General features: G+C 43.6%; 1 protein-coding gene across 1 annotated transcript in view; it reads right to left on the reverse strand.

Moving 5' to 3' along the window:
• Window positions 1-21,833, reverse strand: part of LOC122942503 — a 40,338-nt gene extending 18,505 nt beyond the window's left edge. Inside the window, exons 1-2 of the mRNA XM_044300168.1 lie at window positions 21,779-21,833; window positions 21,603-21,697 (exon numbers count right to left, since the gene is read on the reverse strand). Of these exons, the coding sequence (XP_044156103.1) occupies window positions 21,603-21,697; window positions 21,779-21,812 (129 nt within the window). The 5' untranslated portion in view covers window positions 21,813-21,833. The remainder of the gene's footprint in view (window positions 1-21,602; window positions 21,698-21,778) is intronic.
• Window positions 21,834-23,211: the final 1,378 nt, after the last annotated feature.

Consider the following 23,211-nt stretch of genomic DNA (forward strand, 5'->3'; position numbering starts at 1 on the left):
AATGTTATTGTTTCAGTTGAATAAATCCAATTTAAATTGTTATTATTAAGGTAATTATTTTTCTCCTCCCTAAGTACAACAGAAAAATTGTCCAAATATGAATCTTTATGTAAAAAACTATGATTTAAATCAAGCCTTACTGACTAGTGATTTAAATCGGTTTGATTTAAATCAAATCCACCCTGCTTTAGATACAACTACAGCGGCATGATTAGATCTACCCCTGAGTGACACAGAAGGTGAAGGGGGGGGACAAGAGATAGAAGGTGGTTTGTAGGAGAAAAAGATTTTAGGTATTTAGGTCTTCACGCAATTTGCTGTAGTAAATGTAGAACCGATTTTTAGCTGATACTTAGAGGAAATATGGTATGTCCTTATGAAGTGATTCCCCATTAGGGAGAATATTGTAAACCTCCGTGATTAAGCGCTATCCGTTTAATGAAATAATAAATAGGAATGTGGAGAGGGGAAAGAATGATTTATTTCTATGTAGAAGCTTGAACCTAGATAAAAGTAGAAGATTTTAATGGTGTTTTATGGATAGATCGTGAATAAACCAAGGATGTTGTTATAGGAGTTTTAAAGAAACAGGATGTATGTTTTGTTATGTTTTATATTAGTTTAGGATTTAAATATATGTGTAATTTGGCGGTATTAATGAATGGTACACAAAATCCAACTCCGCTAGAAGGGATGAATAATTAAAGTGGTACATGTGTTTAGGGGTGGGGTAATAAATATCACCCCAATGAAGGTAAAATTAGGACACCCCAGACGAAACTGGTAGCGAAACCCGGGTCGGGCAGAAATATCAATTGTATATGTGATGTTGCAAGTGATGATCCTGTAAGTACAATAAAATACAGAGCAGTTTTATACTTGCGGGTTGCACTATATCCGTTTCCTTTTGAAGGGACAAAAAAGGTTTTTGCTGCCGGTCGGTTCAATGACCGAAGAGGTCGGAAGCCAGGGATAAAAAAGGAATGGCCTCTGGAAAAGCAACTGCTTGTGAACAAACCTATCTAAGAGACAGTTAGTGCGGACCCTTACTTTTATGTGTACTGTTCAGACTTTATAGGGGGTGTACTGTTTAGGCCGTAAGACTAAATGACTGGCACGGTTTTTCCAAGCCAATTTATGGTGACACTCCATGTGTTGGTGCAGCACTGTCGTCCCAACATTACCCACTTCACCTTCTGTCCACACATCCTGCATACTGCCACGGTAACGTCCCCCAGTGACTTAGTGAAAAATTACCACACTGCCAAGTATGGCATTTTCACTCCAACACTGTGTAAAGCCTGCCGCTGATTTTATGAATCCGTGCACTGCTAATGTGTTCCTCACAGGTACTCTCCTCAGTAGTAGATGGTGTATCCCTCCTGCATTTGTCTGCAGATCTCCCACTGCTTCCACCCTGCTGGCTCACGGCCATGCTTGCACTCTCTCCCCTTGATGAGGAGCATGCCCCTTCTTCACTCGGCTATCACATGCCATCGGCTGCATCATCATTTACAAATGTTTGGTCGTCACCTGTCTCTTGTGCACGTTCCTGACCTCTCAAAACATGTGCTCCCATCCGACTGTCATCATCGTTAGTTGCACATCTGAAGGAGTCCGCAGTGGCCTCTCTTCCAAGTCTGGGCTGGCCTGTAACTATGAGCTTTGTGAGGACAGTCAGCAGTCACCGAAAAGCGAAGCAGAGTTGGCGGCAAACATTAATTGGCTAACAGACGGAGCAGTAAAAGCAAGAGGCAGGTTAAAAACAGGTGAGGGCACAGAGGCAGTTCCTGGGCCATGACAACTAAGCATGGTGTGAGAGGAACCCACCGATTGCTGGCTGTGTGTATCTGTTGTCGCTTGAGATGATGTTGAAGAGTGAGTCAACAATTCCAGTACAACTGGATTGTTGGCAAAACACGACCGCTGGATGACAGTGGCAGCTCTGGCTACCACCACCCCTTCTTCTGCTGTTAATTGTGCTGGCTACAGCAAAATTTTGACACTGCTTGTTCCTTTGGAGGGCCCAGGCAGCTGTCTGTCGGCCATAGTGTATACCAACTGTATCGCTAACAGAATGGATTAGCTATGATAAATATCACTCCACTGCAGTTATGTACAGGGCAATAAATTACACCTACAATATAAAAGAAAGGGTCCGCGCTGCCCAGGATATATAAGAGAATATTAAAGCAGGCTGATGATAAAATAATGTTTTTGGATAATTCTCATGTTCCAGGATTTCTTACTTTCGCTTTGTAACATGAGCAGCCGCCATTTTATAAAAACATGATTCATTACCATGAAGCGCAAGGAAATTCTGCTTTGTTGCAAATCAATTTATTTCTAAACTTCGGACCAAATTCTGTGTCTTCTGTTTTGCTTCGCTCAACACTGTGCACATAACACTGGACTGGAGCGGCGTAACATCAATCAGGGGGCAGTGGCAGCTGGAGGACGCCGAAGCATCATCTGATGATGCTTCGGCGTCCTCCAGCTGCCACTGCCCCCTGATTGATGTTACGCCGCTCCAGTCCAGTGTTATGTGCACAGTGTTCACTGATCGCATAGTTGGGGCACCTCGCCGTCAATATGTATCTTCCGGATCATCCCTTCGCTCCTCCCTCGGTTGTTTTTTTTTTACACTCACCAGACGCATCCACAGACTGTTTACATTCTCTAGTGTCTGTTCTGTGGGTCCGCCTGTTCACGTATGCAAATGTTATACATGTATGTTGGATTGATGTATTTACAGCCAGATGTGCTAATACTTGATGCATGTAATTTTTTCATTTGCCTTACCTGACACCTGTATTATGTATTGTATTATGTTTGTGCAATTGTCACTTTTGTAACACGCCCACTGGGTGTGGTGAGATCACATGATTTGATTCAGTCTTTATATCTGCCTTCACCTGATTTGTACCTTTGCTTGAGAAAGGCTCAGTTGAGCCGAAACGTTGCACCGTATGGTCGATTAAAAGAAGCTTTTCACTTTCATCCTGCTGGAGTGCCGTCCTTTTTCTGGATATATTGGTTGGGGTAAGAGGTCGATTCCCCAGGAGCGTACACCCGTTTTTCTCCTAGTGCAGCCAGTGCCGCCATTTTTCCTTTGTGTATATAATATATATATATATATATATATATATATATTTATGTTAAATAGTTTATGTACCCGTTGTCCGTGCAGGGCACCTGAGGGCTGTGGAGCTGGTAAGCCAAGGTTCTGACTCCTTCAAACATGTGCAATAAATTAGTGAGAAAAAAATAAAGTACTGTAGTAAAATGGTAAAATTGGGCTTTTTCTCACTATTATGTAAGTAATCAGGCTGCTTAGATAGACCTTAAGCCATATATGTTGGAATACAATTTTTGAAATTCCTGAAACTTTCTATATTCCAGTAAGTAAATATGCAATGCAGTACGCATTTAATACAAACCGGATTCCAAAAAAGTTCGGACACTATACAAATCGTTAATAAAAACTGAATGCAATGATGTGGAGGTGCCAACTTCTAATATTTTATTCAAAATAGAACAGAAATCACGGAACAAAAGTTTAAACTGAGAAAATGTACCGTTTTAAAGGGAAAAATATGTTGAATCAGAATTTCATTGTGTCAACAAATCCCCAAAAAGTTGGGACAAGGCCATTTTCACCACTGTGTGGCATCTCCCCTTCTTCTTACAACACTCAGACGTCTGGGGACCGAGGAGACCAGTTTCTCAAGTTTAGAAATAGGAATGCTCTCCCATTCTTGTCTAATACAGGCCTCCAACTGGTCAATCGTCTTGGGCCTTCTTTGTTGCACCTTCCTCTTTATGATGTGCCAAATGTTCTCTATAGGTGAAAGATCTGGACTGCAGACTGGCCATTTCAGTACCCGGATCCTTCTCCTACGCAGCCATGATGTTGTGATTGATGCAGAATGTGGCCTGGCATTATCTTGTTGAAAAATGCAGGGTCTTCCCTGAAAGAGATGACGTCTGGATGGGAGCATATGTTGTTCTAGAACCTGAATATATTTTTCTGCATTGATGGTGCCTTTCCAGACATGCAAGCTGCCCATGCCACACGCACTCATGCAACCCCATACCATCAGAGATGCAGGCTTCTGAACTGAGCGTTGATAACAACTTGGGTTGTCCTTGTCCTCTTTGGTCCGGATGACATGGCGTCCCAGATTTCTAAAAAGAACTTCGAATCGTGACTCGTCTGACCACAGAACAATCTTCCACACTCCATTTTAAATGATCCCTGGCCCAGTGAAAACGCCTGAGCTTGTGGATCTTGCTTAGAAATGGCTTCTTCTTTGCACTGTAGAGTTTCAGCTGGCAACAGCGTTTAAGGGCCCGGAGATCACGGGCATCCAGTATGGTTTTATGGCCTTGACCCTTACGCACAGAGATTGTTGCAGATTCTCTGAATCTTCGGATGGTGTTATGCACAGTTGATGATGATAGATGCAAAGTCTTTGCAATTTTTCGCTGGGTAACACCTTTCTGATATTGCTCCACTATCTTTCTGCACAACATTGTGGGAATTGGTGATCCTCTACCCATCTTGGCTTCTGAGAGACACTGCCACTCTGAGAAGCTCTTTTTATACCCAATCATGTTGCCAATTGACCTAATTAGTGTAAATTGGTCTTCCAGCTCTTCGTTATGCTCAAATTTACTTTTTCCAGCCTCTTATTGCTACTTGTCCCAACTTTTTTGGGATTTGTTGACACCGTGAAATTTTGAATCAACGTATTTTTCCTTTAAAATGATACATTTACTCGGATTAAACGTTTGATCTGTCATCTACGTTCTATTACAAATAAAATATTGACATTTGCCATCTCCACATCATTGCATTCAGTTTTTATTCACGATTTGTATAGTGTCCCAACTTTTTGGGAATCCGGTTTGTAACTGCTATACACTTATTAATTGTAAGAACGCCTCCGCTATGGAAAGATTCCTACTTACCGATGTAAGATGGTTAGCACTATTTTCAGAGATTTCTGAGTTTGGTTATCTTATCTAAGCAAACACCTTAAATTGCTTTTCAATGGCTTTTGTCTCAAGATAATGAAATGAGTTAAGAAATTTGAGTTAACAGCGGGAGTGCTAACCATGGTACATCTGTATTTGCTATCTGCATATATGGTCCTAAGGGCTGGCTCCTGTATGTCCATCTTCCGGTCCATGGCTTGTTTAACTCCTCAACAGAATCTGCTCTGCTGTTGCCAATGACTGGATTCTGGGGTAACACGTTCACAAGAAACATCACCGGAGCTGAGGGTAGCAGGCAAGTATGAATCTTAGCACAGCAGAGGCTGCGGGCACCTGTGAAAGATCACTTATTCCCAAACAACTCCTTTCATGCTGTCTTTTTGTTCTGTCTACAGTTCTGAGATGACTGCAGCCATGACCAGTAGTGAAATTCCTCCTAAGGTTGTCACTATTGAGCATGTGCAGCACCATTCCGGCATTGTAACTAAGGGCCTTGGGGTAGCAAGAGGATATTAAGTATAAGAGACGGGGAAAATACAGAAGAGGTGAGAACTGATTCTCCATTACCACTAGAACACCCTGTTATCACTGTATATAGTATAAGGACAGGAGAGGTGAGAACTGATTATTTACTATACCAATAGACACTAAATTTAGTAAAAAGGAAAAATTAAAATCTCAAATGGATATACAGTCAGGTCCATAATTATTGGGACATTGACACAATTCTAACATTTTTGGCTCTATACACCACCACAATGGATTTGAAATGAAACAAACACGATGTGCTTTAACTGCAGACTGTCAGCTTTAATTTCATTTGAGGGTATTTACATCCAAATCAGGTGAACGGTGTAGGAATTACAACAGTGTTCATATGTGCCTCCCACTTGTTAAGGGATCAAAAGTAATAGGATAATTGGCTTCTCAGCTGTTCCATGGCCAGGTGTGTGTTATACCCTCTTTATCCCAATTATTATGAGCAGATAAAAAGGTCCAGAGATTATTTCAAGTGTGCAATTTGCATTTGGAATCTATTGCTGTCAACATCAGTGAAGCAAGCCATCATTACGCTGAAAAAACAAAACAAACCAAAATCAGAGAGATAGCAAAAACATTAGTCATGGCCAAAACACTCTTAATAAGACGGAATGCACTGCTGAGCTCAGCAACACAAAAAGACCCGGAAGACCACGGAAAACAACTGTGGTGAATGACCGAAGAATTTTTTCCGTGGTGAAGAAAACACCCTTCACAATAGTTGGCCAGATAAAGAACACTCTCCAGGAAGTACGGTAAGTGCATGTGTGTCAAAGTCAACAATCAAGAGAAGACTTCACCAGAGTGAATACAGAGGGTTCACTACAGGATGTAAACCATTGGTGAGCCTCAAAAACAGGAAGACCAGATTAGAGTTTGCCCAACGACATCTAAAAAAAGCCTTCACAGTTCTGGAACAACATCCTATGGACAGATGAGACCAAGATCAACTTGTACCAGAGTGATGGGAAGAGAAAAGTATGGAGAAGGAAAGTAATTGCTCATGATCCGAAGCATACCCACCTCATCAGTGAAGCAAGGTAGTGGTAGTGTCATGGCGTGGGCATGTATAGCCACTAATGGAAAAGCAGCAGAATGAATTCTGAAGTGTTTCGGGCAATATTATCTGCTCATATTCAGCCAAAAGCCTCAGAACTCATTGGACGGCGCTTCACAGTACAGATGGACAATGATCCAAAGCATACTGCAAAAGCAACCAAAGAGTTTAAGGGAAAGAAGAAGTGGAATGTTATGCAATGGCCAAGTCAATCACTTGACCTGAATCCGATTGAGCATGCATTTCACTTGCTGAAGACAAAATGCCCCAAGAACAAGCAGGAATATAAAGCCAAAAATGTAGAATTGTATCGATGTCCCAATATTTAATGAACCTGACTATGAAGTATTCAGACCGTTGCTATGAGACTTAGCTCTAGGGGCCTCCTTCTTTTGATCATCTTTGAGATGTTTCTAAATCTTGACCGGAGTCCATCTGTGGTAAATTCAGTTGACTAGACATGAATTGAAAACACCCAACCCTGTCTACAGGTCCTTCTAAAAAAAATTGCCTATTGTGATAAAGTTCATTATTTTCTGTAATGTACTGATAAACATTAGACTTTCATATATTTTAGATTCATTACACACAACTGAAGTAGTTCAAGCCTTTTATTGTTTTAATATTGATGATTTTGGCATACAGCTCATGAAAACCCAAAATTCCTATCTAAAAAAATTAGCATATCATTAAAAGGTTCTCTAAACGAGCTATTAACCTAATCATCTGAATCAACTAATTAACTCAACACCTGCAAAAGATTCCTGAGGCTTTTAAAAACTCCCAGTCTGGTTCATTACTCAAAACCGCAATCATGGGTAAGACTGCCGACCTGACTGCTGTCCAGAAGGCCATCATTGACACCCTCAAGCAAGAGGGTAAGACACAGAAAGAAATTTCTGAACGAATAGGCTGTTCCCAGAGTGCTGTATCAAGGCACCTCAGTGGGAAGTCTGTGGGAAGGAAAAAGTGTGGCAGAAAACGCTGCACAACGAGAAGAGGTGACCGGAACCTGAGGAAGATTGTGGAGAAGGACCGATTCCAGACTTGGGGGGACCTGCGGAAGCAGTGGACTGAGTCTGGAGTAGAAACATCCAGAGCCACCGTGTGCAGGAAATGGGCTACAGGTGCTGCATTCCCCAGGTCAAGCCACTTTTGAACCAGAAACAGCGGCAGAAGCGCCTGACCTGGGCTACAGAGAAGCAGCACTGGACTGTTGCTCAGTGGTCCAAAGTACTTTTTTCAGAAGAAAGCAAATTTTGCATGTCATTCGGAAATCAAGGTGCCAGAGTCTGGAGGAAGACTGGGGAGAGGGGAAATGCCTGAAGTCCAGTGTCAAGTACCCACAGTCAGTGATGGTCTGGGGTGCCATGTCAGCTGCTGGTGTTGGTCCACTGTGTTTTATCAAGGGCAGGGTCAATGCAGCTAGCTATCAGGAGATTTTGGAGCACTTCATGCTTCCATCTGCTGAAAAGCTTTATGGAGATGAAGATTTCATTTTTCAGCACGACCTGGCACCTGCTCACAGTGCCAAAACCACTGGTAAATGGTTTACTGACCATGGTATTACTGTGCTCAATTGGCCTGCCAACTCTCCTGACCTGAACCCCATAGAGAATCTGTGGGATATTGGGAAGAGAAAGTTGAGAGACGCAAGACCCAACACTCTGGATGAGCTTAAGGCCGCTATCGAAGCATCCTGGGCCTCCATAACACCTCAGCAGTGCCACAGGCTGATTGCCTCCATGCCACGCCGCATTGAAGCAGTCATTTCTGCAAAAGGATTCCCGACCAAGTATTGAGTGCATAACTGAACATAATTATTTGAAGGTTGACTTTTTTTGTATTAAAAACACTTTTCTTTTATTGGTCGGATGAAATATGCTAATTTTTTTAGATTTTGGGTTTTCATGAGCTGTATGCCAAAATCATCAATATTAAAATAATAAAAGGCTTGAACTACTTCAGTTGTGTGTAATGAATCTAAAATATATGAAATTCTAATGTTTATCAGTACATTACAGAAGATAATGAACTTTATCACAATATGCTAATGTTTTTAGAAGGACCTGTATATAATGCCTCCCAGCTGACAATGCATATCAGAGCAAAAAACCAAAACCTTATGGAGGAAAGACCTGCTTGTAAGACAGTAACTCAGAGGCAGGATTGTGTGGAGGCCCAGATCTGGAGAAATGGACAAGAAAAAAATGCTACACTAAAAGTTCCTAAGACCATAGCGGCTTCCACAATTCTTAAATGAAAGAAGTTTGGAACAACCAGGATTCTTCTTAGAGCTGGCCACCCCACGAAACGAAGTAATCAGGAGAGAAAGACCTTGGTAAGAGAGGTGACCAAGAACCCACTGGTCACTTTAGCTGAGGTCTAAATATTCTATGTGCAGATGGGAGAAAATTCCAGGTCATCACTGCGGCACTCCACCAATCTGGACTTTATGGAACAGTGGCCAGAAATAAGCCTCTCCTCAGTAAAAGACACACGAAAGCCTGTCTGGAGTTGGTAAAAAAAATAAATAAAAAAAAAAATAAAAAAAAATAAAAGCAAGCACCTAAAAGACTCTCTAACAAGATTCTCTGATCTGATGAAACCAAGATTGAACTTTTTGGCCTCAATTCCAAGCTTCATTTCTGGAGGAAACCAGGCACTGCTTATCACTTGCCCAATACCATCCCTACAGTAGAGCATGGTGGTGGCAGTATGCTTTGGGAGTGTTTTTTCAACTGTTTTGACAGAGAAACTGGCCAGGGTGAGGGAAAGTTCAATGGAACAAAGACAGAGATATTAGAGGTGCTATCCAAACTATAGAACATGTACCCCAATGCCTGGGCCCCTCATATAGACTATACTTACCCCGCTCCCCAGCACTTGCATCACTTCTGATCCCTGCACGGCCACAGCTGAATCTCCCTGTCGCGCAGATCAAAACATTGGGGAGCAGCCTAAGGGCATCTTATGTTAGAACTGATGTCTCCTAACTCAAACTGCAGCAGTAGTATATTCCTATGTGATGCAGCTTCAGCCTGTGTTCCCTGTCTCCTGCTTGTGATGGGTTTCTCTCTGAAAGCTCTTACAAGAAGGTGTGAGGATAGCGGTGTGAGGTTGTATCTCAAAACTACACTAGAGATTCAGTACACACAGATAGTATGGACCATTAGCGTGACTCAGGAGAGTTTCATAACTCTGAAGCAGAGGTGAGCAAACTTAATGAAATTCACTTAGTATCCACAAATTTTTTCTAAAAGTTTGGTGCGGACCTGAATGAATTCGTCACAAATCAAAGTTGTTCCAACAGCCCTGAAAATTAGTAAATAATATCCCTCCAGTCTCCTCTTTTTTTTTTTTAACCAAACTCTTCAACGCAATGACAGCAATAGCAAATAAATGTCAGAGCGACACTGACATATATAGCTATGAGTAAATACATGTTTGATGGCGTTAACAAAAGAGGGGGGGGGGGAACTAGCTTAGTTGCCCATCACAACCAATCAGATTCTACCTTTCACTATTCAGAGCTCCTTTGGAAAATGAAAGGTGGAATCTGCTATGGGCAACCAAGCTAGTTTCTTTTCACCAGTTTGATAAATCTCCTCCAAAGTGTTTAAAACGTGTTTGTTATGCCTTTTCATATTAGAAAGCTAACAAAAATGGTCTCTTAATGGGGCAGATGGTGTTTAAATGCACACGTGTTATGGGGGGGGGGGGGGGGAACAACAACAAACAGTGGCTTGTTGGGACCAAGCATCCAAAAATTATGCTTCAACTGGGGAAGATACCTGCCACTGTTTGTACACACACATTAGTGTTAGCAGAAAAAAAGTGGCTTGTTCTGTGCAAGTGAAAAATTATTGCTTTTAATTGGGAGCAGCATCTGTACAATGTGAATTTGGGGCAGCAGTAATAGAACAGCAAGGAACAGACAAGGCTGTAGATGTGTGAGCGGTTGTTTAGGTGTAGTAGGAATAATGGGAGTGGCAACAGGGCATTAACATAACAGAAAAGCTGCTACAGCGGCTACACGGTAAAAAAACAAGGTAGGCAGCCATACAATACAGACCATGAAGATAGGCAGACAGTGGTACGATGGCAGCAGCAGCCATACATTATTCAACATGATGGTAGGCAGGCAGACAGTAGCTGGGGCACTGTCAGCAAGGAGAAATCTATTCATCAGCCTCAGTCGGAGGACTGTGAAAATCATCACGGACCCATGCCTCATTTATTTTGATAAAAGTGATGTTTTTTTACACTGGCAGGAGACAAATTCATGTGGTTTGGTGTCACAAAGCCCCCTGCCATCATGAAACCCTTCTTCCATCATCCCTTGTTGTGTCAGCATGAGCATCTGCCACAGTTGTCACTGTTTTGTGGCCTCTTCAAAAGGACTTCAGAGTGCGACAGACGTCTCCGATGTGCTGCCACTGCCTGAGCTCGAAACATGTGCTCCCTGCTGAGGTGACCTGGTGCAAAATCATTCAGTGGTTTACACTGCTTGTAGAGAAGCTCTAGCATCTGCAAAGTGTAATTCGAGCGAGTTGAAATGTCACATACCAAGGTGTGTCATGGCAGACTGTTCTGTCGCTGCAAGTCCTTGCCAAATAAGAATGGCAAAAAAAAATTGGGGTTCCAGAAAACGTTGGTGTGGCGAGGCCAACCTCGCCACTGGGAGGTGGAGAAGCCTGGTTGCCAGCCTCTTGCCCCAGGATTATGGGCCCTCTTATTAGTCCATGCTAAACTTAAACCCCATGGCGATTTGACTGTGTTTGTGGCATCTAAGCGCTGTTTGGATATTGACCGCTCAGATCCAAGCCATCTGGGGATATGTTAAATGTCTATGTTTACTGTAATGGTTGGGACATTGTATATTTGAATTTTGATTTCTGTCCTATTGTCTCCACGTGTGTATTGGCGACTTCCCTTTGTCCTGAGAGATAATTGAATTACTCCTCGGTTGTCTCCAGGACAGAAGACATTGTGTATTCTCCTGCCTGTGATAATTACATCAACCCATTGTGTAAGGTAATTGTATCACAGGCAGAGGGGAGGATTTTGTGTGGGAGTGTTTTACTGTATTGTATGTGTTTATTGGTTGTTTTTACAAAACCCTGTGGGTGGTAATAGTGTGTAACAATGTTATATAAGAACAATAAACACATAGCTTTGGCTGTCCACTGCTTTACCCTCAACACAGAGCTTGGGATTCACTGTATGCTGTTAGAGACTGATTGCTAAGAGTGTAAGCCGCTTGGAGTGTGTTTCCTATTCGTCTGCTAGCAGCTATTAGTGAGGTTCCGTTCGGGAGTTTGGAGTATTCCCTTGTATGCCGTAACAGTTGGACAGCTAGATTTATCGTCCCAACCACGTAGGAGCATGTGTCATTTCCCCCAAATGCAGAGTGGCCACAATGTTTCTGATTACCTAACCCAATTGAAGTGGGGGAAAGGGGAGACAGCCAGTGGGATATTTCCTGCTTGATGCACTTTTGAAAGCGATTGGCTGTGTGGCTACTTTCATCCAACAGCATGGCAATGCTTTACTATACACATAATAGGAAGAAGGGGTAGTGATGCTCTGCCCTGCTTCTGTTTTGGAGAGGAGGATGTCCAAAGAAGGAGTGCAATAGGCAGATACAGGTGAAAGATAGAAACATAGAATTTGTCGGCAGATAAGAACCATTTGGCCCATCTAGTCTGCCCAATATACTGAATACTATGGATAGCCCCTGACCTTATCTTATATGAAGGATGGCCTTATGCCTATCCCATGCATGCTTAAACTCCTCCACTGTATTTGCAGCTACCACTTCTGCAGGAAGGCTATTCCATGCATCCACTACTCTCTCAGTAAAGTATTACTTTTAAACCTTTGCCCCTCTAATTTAAAACTATGTCCTCTTGTAGCAGTTTTTCTTCTTTTAAATATTCTCTCCTCTTTTACCTTGTTGATTCCCTTTATGTATTTAAAAGTTTCTATCATATCCCCTCTGTCTCGTCTTTCTTCCAAGCTATACATGTTAAGGTCCTTTAATCTTTCCTGGTAAGTTTTATCCTGCAATCCATGTACTAATTTAGTAGCTCTTCTCTGAAACTCGAAAAATTAGAATATCATGCAAAAAGTCCATTTATTTCATTAATTCAGCTTAAAATAAGATTTTTTTTGATATTCGAGGCTCAAAGTGTCACACTCTAGTCAGCTAATTAATCCTTACCCCCTGAGCAAAGGGTACCTCAAAATTGTGACTTTGGGGTTTCATAAGCTAGAAGCCAAAATCATCCAAATTATAACAAATAAAGGCTTGAAATATCTCGCTTTGCATGTAATGAGTCTATCTCATGTTAGTTTCACCTTTTAAGTTGCATTACTGAAATAAATTAACTTTGCACAATATTCTAATTTTTCGAGTTTCACCTGTACATGCCTGGTATGGGAACCAGGTCAACCCAAACATGCAGGTGTCAGTAGGACCTGGCCTTTTTTTTTTTTTCAGCAAAAACACGTGCTATGAAAGACTTGTGCTGTCCCTGCTTCAGGTTCCCAATATGGCGTGCACCCTGCCACACAGCGATAATAGCAATAACCAGCCTACATTCTCCACAAGTTAAGAGAACACTGTACTGGACGTGGATGCTGCCTGGCTGCTGCAAAGGAGACCAGGAGAAGGAGGACACTAGTACCTGGTGCTACTTCTGTTTTCCCACAGTAAAAGTTGATTCTGCTTCATATAGTTCAATAGAGCCGTGGTGCCTAGGTTTCAATGCCCGTGGCTTATTTTAATCCTGCAGATCTTGCACATGGCACCGTTTTTGTCTTCCACCACTGTGGAGAAAGACTGCCTGAAAAGAGATACTCGCACAGAGCTATCAGCATTTAACCTTGTTTTAAGTCTAGCACATTTTGAGCCTGTGCCCACAGTATCAGCAGCATCACCAGTTCCCAAGCTGACCATGATAGAAGCAGATCTGCCAGTTTTTCGGGAGGTTCTGGTTGTATGTTGCCTCTGCTCTTTATTGCTGTCACTGCCACCAGCCTCCTCCTCTGATGTTAATTCCTCCTCAGCACCCTGATCAAGACCCTAGGTCCTGTCCAACACACCATAATAGTCCTCAACCTCCCTGCCACTTTTATCAGACTGCGATATGTCATAGTGGGCTCCCTGCCCCCCCTACAGATTCCCTACTTTATATTTTCCCTGTGTTCTACTGCCGCTACCACTGACACCACTACGAACATAGCTATGCATGAGTCCTCCACCTCCACCTGAACTTCTTCCTCATGGCAGTCCAAGACTATTCTTACACAGCTCATCAACAGAGAGATTATCTTGTGTAGCATGAAGTAGGTTTTTGTTGACTCGTTTTAGAAAAAAAAAAGAAGGCACCCCACTAAGAGGGGGCAACAAAGACAGAGCATGCAACTAAAAGGCTTCTCTGAAGTTGCAAGGAGGAGTAGCAGGAGGAATGCTTTGACCTTTTGCTCCAAGGTACGGTGTCAGTGGTGAGCCATCCAGTCCATAATCTCATCCTCTTTGTCCTCAATAATATTGTTGCGCCTTTCAGGAGCCAGGGAGAACTGTGGTCAACTACTAACACTGGCTGGAGCTGCTGCTGCTATTACCCACACTCTGACTCTAGGAGGACAAAGCACAGGTCTTTCATTTTGCCCTCTTCTGTTTTCCAGACATTTTTTTACGAAAGTGCAACACCCCAGAGTTGTGTTACTACACGCCTCTACCCCACTACTATCTGTTAAGAGCCGTTATATTGTTATCTGATCTAATTTATATTCTGTCTTCACAAATGTGCATCTAAAACCATGTTAAATGTAAATGTCCCTGTAATTTTCCAGGTTTACCAGTAGGTGGCAGCAATGCATTGGTAAGGAACTAGTTTCAGTTTAGTATTGCTAGGCTGGAATGGAATTTTCCAGCTTAGCTCCCCCTCTGTGGAGGTGTGGATTGTTCCCACATCCTACAGCATGGGTGGAGAAGGAAGTTAAGATCAGTGTGCCAGCCACCCCTGTTGGGGAAGGCTGTGTGATAGCATTCAGGAGATCCCCTGTATAGGGAAGACAGCAAGGATCTGGTCTCGGATGAGACCTGATCAAATACCCAGTCTGAGCACCCGCCGCCTCAACTGGATGAAGAGAAGGAGAGAACCACAGACAACCTCCAGAGTTCCAGGAAAAAAGAATCCCCTGAGAAATAATCTAAGAGATAAGTCCAGAGACCTAGGAAAAGCCATTCCTCTTAGGCTAGTCTGTCCCCACAAAGCAGAAGTTATAGAAAAGTGCAGAAGATTAATTCCTGCCACAGTTACAGAGCTACCAAGCAGACGAATGATCCTGCACGCTCACATTTAAAGTGCAGAAATATTTATTCCTGCCAATGATTGCTAAAACCTGCTGGGACCAGAGACCAAGGCTGTATACTGCTTGGATATGAGTTATCTTCAGTAAATAAAAGTTTGAACTTCATTTAAAGGTCTGGACATCATTTCTGCTGCAAAATTCCTCTATTACTCCTACTATCACTACAATAAAATTTATTGCAAGTGAGCCAGGAGCCCAGCCGTACCCAGGTAGGACACAATTGTCACCACCCTATAGAGACATCATAGGCCATTACACCACCCTGGCATTCCTAATCTGGGACGTGCGTTATAACACCTTGGAAGGGCCTTGGGGTAGTACCCTGCGCCCGCTACAATTGGCGTCATGAACAAACTACAGACTATTATCCACTCGTATCCTGACCCAGTGCATAAGTGGCGTCAGTGTATCCGTTCCTGGTCACTGCAAAAGCTATAAATGAAAAGTCATGGGTTTGGTACACACAGATTATTACATGGCAAGTGTGTTTTCTGTAAAGATATAGGCGCAATTAAATGCCCCTCCCCCTACAAAACACACTGCACACTGGTAATAACAATTTACTTTGGAAATAATGCAGTGTGTAGTGAAAGGTCTTTGTATAATGCGTTTGATATCAATGGTTTAACAAGGACATTTTTGTACTAAAATGTTTTTGAAACACAGTCTGATGCAGTAATATATCCTCTAAAACGTATATAGCAATAATTATGTCGTTGAATTATGCTTTCGATAATATAGATAATATAAGATGTGGGTTTTACAGCGTTATTGCTGTAAAATGCTTTTGCTATAAAGCAATGCCTTTAATAACACAGATATAAAACCATGAACAAAAAAAATTGCAATTGCTCAGCGTTTGCAGCAGAATGCTATTTAGGGTGCTGTGCTGGCAATAAGCTTATGTAGCAACTTGAGATTTTGAAAAAGAAAAAGTTATTTCTGTTCATATACAGAAAATATAGTTTCTTTCAAATTGCGGGGGGTTTTATGACGCAGAACTGCAACACAAAGCCACTGCAGCAAGCAGCTGTATTAAACACAGTTTGACCAGCCCCTCACTTCCTCAATGCTTTTCCCTAATCAAATTCCCTACATTTTACACAATATCTCTCCTTCTAGTGTTCCTATCACATCACGTTAGTGACTTATGTCTATAATTGTATTTTCTTTATCAGACTCTGCCTCTGAGATAGTCATGGCAATCCCCATTCCCCTGTGTCATGTCATCCCCGTTTTTTTTCCTTTTTCATGCTTCTCCCCACGAATACTAACAGTAAAATGGCACTGGGCACTGCTTTTGTGAGATTCATCTGAAACTAAATCGCAAAAGCTTTGGGTTTGTTTGGTGGATGACTTATTGTGAAATTCATAATGAATCTGATTCTTTTAAAAATGTATTCGCCCATCTTTACTCTGAACATTTCAGGGACTTATCATCTAAACCTTTGCTCTCCCAGTGTATTGGATAATGTAGAAATGACATCTTTAGCAACGGGCTGTTAAGGGAAAAACCAAGCAGGAGCAGCTAATGGGGAGGGAGCCCTTAAGTGGGATCTGATAAAGGATTCTGTAATCTCGTAGTTCACAGGATGTCAGCCACACAGGAGAGACTGATCTTCTGTCTGTCAGAACAGCAAGTCCCAGACAGGTGGTCAGACTGCAGATCATATGACCAGGTGTCCATAATTAAAAGGTTCAAAATGTATGGCTGCATCTCAGCATCCAGAAAACTGCTGGTGAGTTAGCATTACATGCGCTGATGAAAGTAATCATACATAACTTTTCCAATAATCAACTGCCAGGGCCGTTTGAAGGAATTTGGGGGCCCCAAGCAAAATAGACACGGAGGCCCCCCCCTCCACACCTTATGCACGCAAAGCCTACAGGAACCACAGTATAGCCATACAGTTTAAGTTCACCCACACTTTATATAAATAAAAAAGGAGGTTTACAGTGCAAATACTGCTGTTGCATTTAATGTGCATGAAATTTGAACAGTGCCATCCACAGATCCCCCTCCCCTAAACAGTGCCATCCACAGATCCCCCCCTAAACAGTGCCATCCACAGATCTCCACCCTAAACAGTGCCATCCACAGATCCCCCCCTAAACAGTGCCATCCACAGATCCCCCCTCCCATAAACAGTGCCATCCACAGATCCCCCCTAAACAGTGCCATCCACAGATCCCCCCTAAACAATGCCATCCACAGATCCCTTCTCCCCTAAACAGTGCCATCCACAGATCCCTTCTCCCCTAAACAATGCCATCCACAGATCCCTTCTCCCCTAAACAGTGCCATCCACAGATCCCTTCTCCCCTAAACAGTGCCATCCACAGATCCCTTCTCCCCTAAACAGTGCCATCCACAGATCCCCCCTCCCCTAAACAGTGCCATCCACAGATCTCCCCCCTAAACAGTGCCATCCACAGATCTCTCCCCTAAACAGTGCCATCAACAGATCCCTCCTCCCCTAAACAGTGCCATCCACAGGGGGGATCTGTGGATGGCACTGTTTAGGGGAGGGGGAGCTGTGGATGGCACTGTAGGGGGATCTGTGGATGGCACTGCCATCCACAGATCCCCCTACAGTGCCATCCACAGATCCCCCTCCCCGACGCTCACAGCAGTATATTTATAAACTAATCAGTAACTACTTTAACTTTAATCATTGCTCATTGCTGAGCTCTTTACCTGGATTATTTGGATATCTTACTTTGTCTTAGCTCCGCTAATAGCAGGCAGTGCGGGGGGGCGGCGCTCACTCACTGACGTCACCCGCCTGCGCCGCCTAGTGGGAGGAGCAGGCGCGTGACGTCGGTCAGTGAGTGAGCGCCGCCCCCCGCACTGCCTGCTATTACCGGAGCTAAGACAAAGTAAGATATCCAAATAATCCAGGTAAAGAGCTCAGCAATGAGCAATGATTAAAGTTAAAGTAGTTACTGATTAGTTAGTTTATAAATATACTGCTGTGAGCGGCGTGGCCCTGTATATTCTAACCGCCAGGCAAGCGTCCCCGTCACCATGGGAACGCCTGGGGGTTAGAATATACCATCGGATTTGAGTTTTTACGATCTCACTGAGCTCGTAAAACTCAGATCCGATGATATATTCTAACCCGCAGGCAAGCGTCCCCGTCACCATGGGAACGCCTGGGGGTTAGAATATACCATCGGGCACCGGCTCTGCTTGGCCCCGGGCCAGCTCGGGGCCCCAACCAGCTCGGGGCCCCAAGCAATTGCTTGTTTTGCCTGTTGGGTAGCGACGGGCCTGTCAACTGCCAATATTATATTGTATGCAAGTAAGAAGGGTCCCTTATCTAGATGTGCTAGAATGACCTTGGTACTGCCATTCTGACATTAAGGAGGTACCAGATTGAAGTAGGGCTGCAACTAACGATTATTAGAATAATCGATTAGTTGCCGATTAATCGAGAAAAACAACAAAATTACAAAACAAAGAGGTTTATATGATTTTACTTGAAAAATTATGTTCAAAGGCCATATTAAAACAAATTGTTGACGGCGCTGTTATGGAGAGGGGGATCTGTGGACGGCGCTGTTATGGAGAGGGGGATCTGTGGACGGCGCTGTTATGGAGAGGGGGATCTGTGGACGGCGCTGTTATGGAGAGGGGGATCTGTGGACGGCGCTGTTATGGAGAGGGGGATCTGTGGACGGCGCTGTTATGGAGAGGGGGATCTGTGGACGGCGCTGTTATGGAGAGGGGGATATGTGCACTGTTATGGAGAGGGGGATATGTGCACTGTTAAGGGCATAACAGTGCACAGATTCCCCCCTCCCCATGATAGCAGTGCCATACACAGACCCCCCCCCCTCCCCATAGCAGTGCCATACACAGAACCCCCTTCCCATAGCAGTGCCATACACAGAACCCCCTCCCCATAACAGTGCCATACACAGAACCCCCTCCCCATAACAGCCCCGGCCCCGCTGCTTAGTCGGACTAATCACTGCATCTTTATTTTACCTTTTACAATGACGCTCCAGTAACAGGCAGAGCGGACGGCGGCGTAACATCACTTACTCACGTGACGCACCTGCTCCTCCCACTTTATGAATGAAGGAGGAGGAGCAGGTGCGTCACGTGAGTAAGTTACGCCGTTACGCCGCCGTCCGCTCTGCCTGTTACTGGAGCGTCATTGTAAAAGGTAAAATAAAGATGCAGTGACCGCCCGCCCGCATAGCAACGAATCGGCGATTATTCGATAACTGGATTCGTCGACAACGAATCCAGTTATCGATTATAATCGATTACATCGATTAATCGTTGCAGCCCTAGAATGAAGCCTTATTCAGATAAGGAAGCTGGGAAGGTTGGAGACGGAAACAACACTGCAAAAAATGCACCAAAATGATACGCAACTGACAATACTAGCTTATTCCTCATGCCGATGTTAAAAGCTGAGAACTTTGCCAATATCTTCCAGTCAGGAACATATCGGAGCCCCTCATGCACCACGTCACGGTGTCTCAGCAAGCATGGAGTCCTACCACTCAACTACCCGTGGTGTGTGAACAGGGTCTGAACAGTGCTAGAAGCCAACTCACAGCCAGGCTCTCACAGGCCTCCATAGTGGTATCACCAATGCACTGTGAGGTAGAATAAAGCTGTGAGCCGCACCCACAACAGACCATGTGACACAGAAGCTACCAGGTGCAAAAGAACGTTACCAACACAACCACATGTGGAGGAATTACTCCCCCGGTTATAGACACGTTACAGTGTCTGGGTTTGGAGCATTTCCACCCGTTTAGGCCATTTTTTCTGTGAGTTTTTATGTTTAAGTGTATGGAATGTGCCACTTCATTTTGTTGGTAACGTCCTTTGCACCTGGTAGCTTCTGCGTCACATGGTCTGTTGTGGGTCAGATTCATTTCCTTCCTGATGTTCATGTGTAAAAATTGCAGGTGGCCAGAAAAATGTCTCAGAAGCCCCTTAGTTCTGGTAAAGAGGCCAGACTTGCTTGACCATCCTCTGTGGCTGGATCTGCATGCTTCTACTTATTTCTATTTTCCACTCTTAAAGGAGTATTCCGATTACAGAATGTTACTCCCGATTCAAAGAATAAAGAATAACTATTATATTGGTGGGGGTACTACCATTGGGACACCCACCGATCACAAGAATTGGGACACCATGCCCCATGGAGCCCCCTGAAATGGATGATGCGGCTGGTTGTAATGCACACTGCAGCTTTATTCATTTCTATAGGAGCACCGGAGGTAGGGGGCCCCATTCTCATGATCGCTGTGGATAGGGGATATCTCTTTGTAACTAGAATACCCCTTTAACAATCCTTGTAGAAGTGTTATACTCAATAATCTCTCTTTAAAATCTTGCTCTCTACAGTATTTGGATAAGTATCTGAAGTACCAGACTAGATTTGCTGTAGTCGCTCCTCTGAGACACTGTACGTGCTATGAAGGACCTGGACTGGAACTATGTTGGCCGCCACCTGGTGTCTTGGGACAATATCTAATGTACACTGTTGTGCGATATGCGCACTGCATGTTTACAGTCATAAGTAGTTAGGTAGGCCATGAAAGGATGTGTCACATCAGCCACAAGAACCATGTTGTGCATGAGTGCACATAGTAGCATTCTTTCTCCGCGAATGGTGCAATCCTATGTGAAATTCCTAGGCAGGGCAGGCTATGGCAGGGAGAAGTCTCCTAAAAAAGCTGACACTTGTTCACCAGTTGTAGAATCATATGGTCCTAGCCGAACACTGCTCCAAGAATTATTGAGGCACTCTTCTGCAACCACAAAAAGGTCTGCAGCAGTTCACAGAAGACCCAATCTTCAAAGTCTCCATAGCCAGAAAATTGTGAGAAGAAACCAACAACATGTAATGTCTATGGTCAGTTGTAATCCTGCCATCTGTCACGTTCGGGTGTGGGAGGGAACACCACACCAAACATAGGAGGGAAAGGGGTGAGGGAATAAGGCCTGGGAACTAGGGGAAAGGAGATTGACACCTCCTAATAAAACCCTAATCAAAGTCCCGACTAACTACCAGTATAAACAGACCACAGAGGTAGGCGAGTTCATACATCAGAACCTAGTGTCCTAACTGACCCTTTAGAACCCTGGGTTAATGTCAGGACTGAGACAACCTGTTCCTCCAAGAGGAAGGACGAACAGGAGTCTCCTCATGCCTTAATACAAAACGACAGGGAAATACAACACACAGAACTTAAACAAAATACGAAAAGACTTAACTTCAAAAGGAGCAATGGAAGCACCAGGAACTCCGCCAAGATACACACACTAGCAATCCACAACTCAAATCAGAAGCTATAAAACGGCACAGCATAGTGGGAGAAGAAACTATAAATAAGTAAGGTTAAATGACCACATTAGCAACACCGGAGGCCTATTGATCCACAAGGAAACCTGTCAGATCAAACCACATGTTGCCAGTCTCGCTGATCTCCTGCCACGGTAACGTCCTTGACACCATCTCTACCTTTCTCATTATACAGGAATAAAACATATAAATACTGGTGGATAAAACAAGACCAAACAAAAGATCTTTACAGCCTTTTACAGATCACAGGGGACATTTCATAAGAGCTTATCTGCATCTACCTGATCATCCCATGGGACATTGTGATGTTCTTCTGAACCATCCTGTTGTACAAGAGAACTGGGACATCTCTCCAGTGTTCTGGTCCCTTCCTCAACTGTAAAACACATCCAGTGACTGAATTTATTCCTTACATACAGATAATGAGAGGACGTGTGTATTTAGTCATGTCTATTACCTGGTGATGTGAGGGGCTGATGATCCTCCATCATGACGTCTTTGTACAGATCTTTGTGTCCTTCTAAATACTCCCACTCCTCCACGGAGAAATGGATGGTGACATCCTGACACCTTATTGGAACCTGACAACACAATGACACAGTCATCACCCAGATCCCTTCATAGCCTTCCTGTATAATGTCCCAGCATTCCCAGCAGTGTCACCTCTCCAGTCAGCAGCTCAATCATCTTGTTGGTGAGTTCTAGGATCTTCTCTCTATTGATTTCCTCATGTATCAGGGGGTGATGTGGAGGCCCCGTGATTGGGCTCAGGCTTCTTCCCCATCCTTCAGACACAAGGACTTGACAGCGCTCACTAGAGGTCTTCTTCACTACTGTGTAGTCCTGGTTATGGAGAGACACAGTAATAAATATCACTCCATACATGTCCAGAGCCCCTCTCCAGTCATGTCCATCTGTTAGTAACATAGATAAGATGATGTAATGCGACATCATCAGAACTTCTCACCTCTCCAGTAAGCCGGAAGAGGATCTCTAGGGTGAGATTTATTATACTCTCCGCCATCTTGTCCCTGTCCCTATCCATCCTTGAAGGATCAATCAGGAGGAGGATCTTATATAGAATATATCCACTAAGAGGATCCTATATTGTAGGAACCTGAATGGAAAGAAGATGAGACGATGTAAAATCATTAGTAACATAGATAAGATGAGGCACGGCGAGAGGCTGCCGAATAAAACTACGACATGTCCAACATTTATTCCGGCAACCTCTCGCTAGGCGCTGCCTTGCCTCCACCGGAACTCTATCCCCGCCCCTAAAATAGTTAATGGGGACGGAACGGCAGTCCGGAGGCACACGTTCACTAGCGGCAGGACGGATCCGACAGGCTGTTCACCAAACAGAACAGCCTGCCTGAGGTCCGTGCCACTAGTGTGAAAGTAGCCTAACAAATATACTATTTCAGTTTCAGATACTCTTTACAGAGAGACTACACACAGCAGTTTTTAAGGGAATAGGGATAGATAGGTAAATATATGTCCTTTTTAGCAAAATCTGGTAAATTCACCAACAACAAATAGAAAACTGACATACAATAAAAAGGTTAGACAAAATAGAACACACAACTACTAATTCCATGATTACACCCAATCTTCATCTAGAGTCCTGACCTCATCCAGAATGAAGGTACTTACATCAGCAACTGAGTTACCATCATCTGACAGCGACACATCAGCTGGAAGCCGGTTCAGCGAGAGACGTCAGAGACTCGATTGGGAAGAACATTTTTCTACACAGATACATCTATCTCATAGATGAACTCCGAGTGTTTAACTGAAAAGATTTCATACTGTTTTAACCAAAGAGCTTCACCCCCTAATGGAAGGTAGCTAGATTATGTAATCCATAATGGTCACTGTGTATACCTT

The sequence above is a fragment of the Bufo gargarizans genome, chromosome 6 (genome assembly GCF_014858855.1).
Source record: "Bufo gargarizans isolate SCDJY-AF-19 chromosome 6, ASM1485885v1, whole genome shotgun sequence".
In the NCBI taxonomy this organism is placed as follows: Eukaryota; Metazoa; Chordata; class Amphibia; order Anura; family Bufonidae; genus Bufo; species Bufo gargarizans.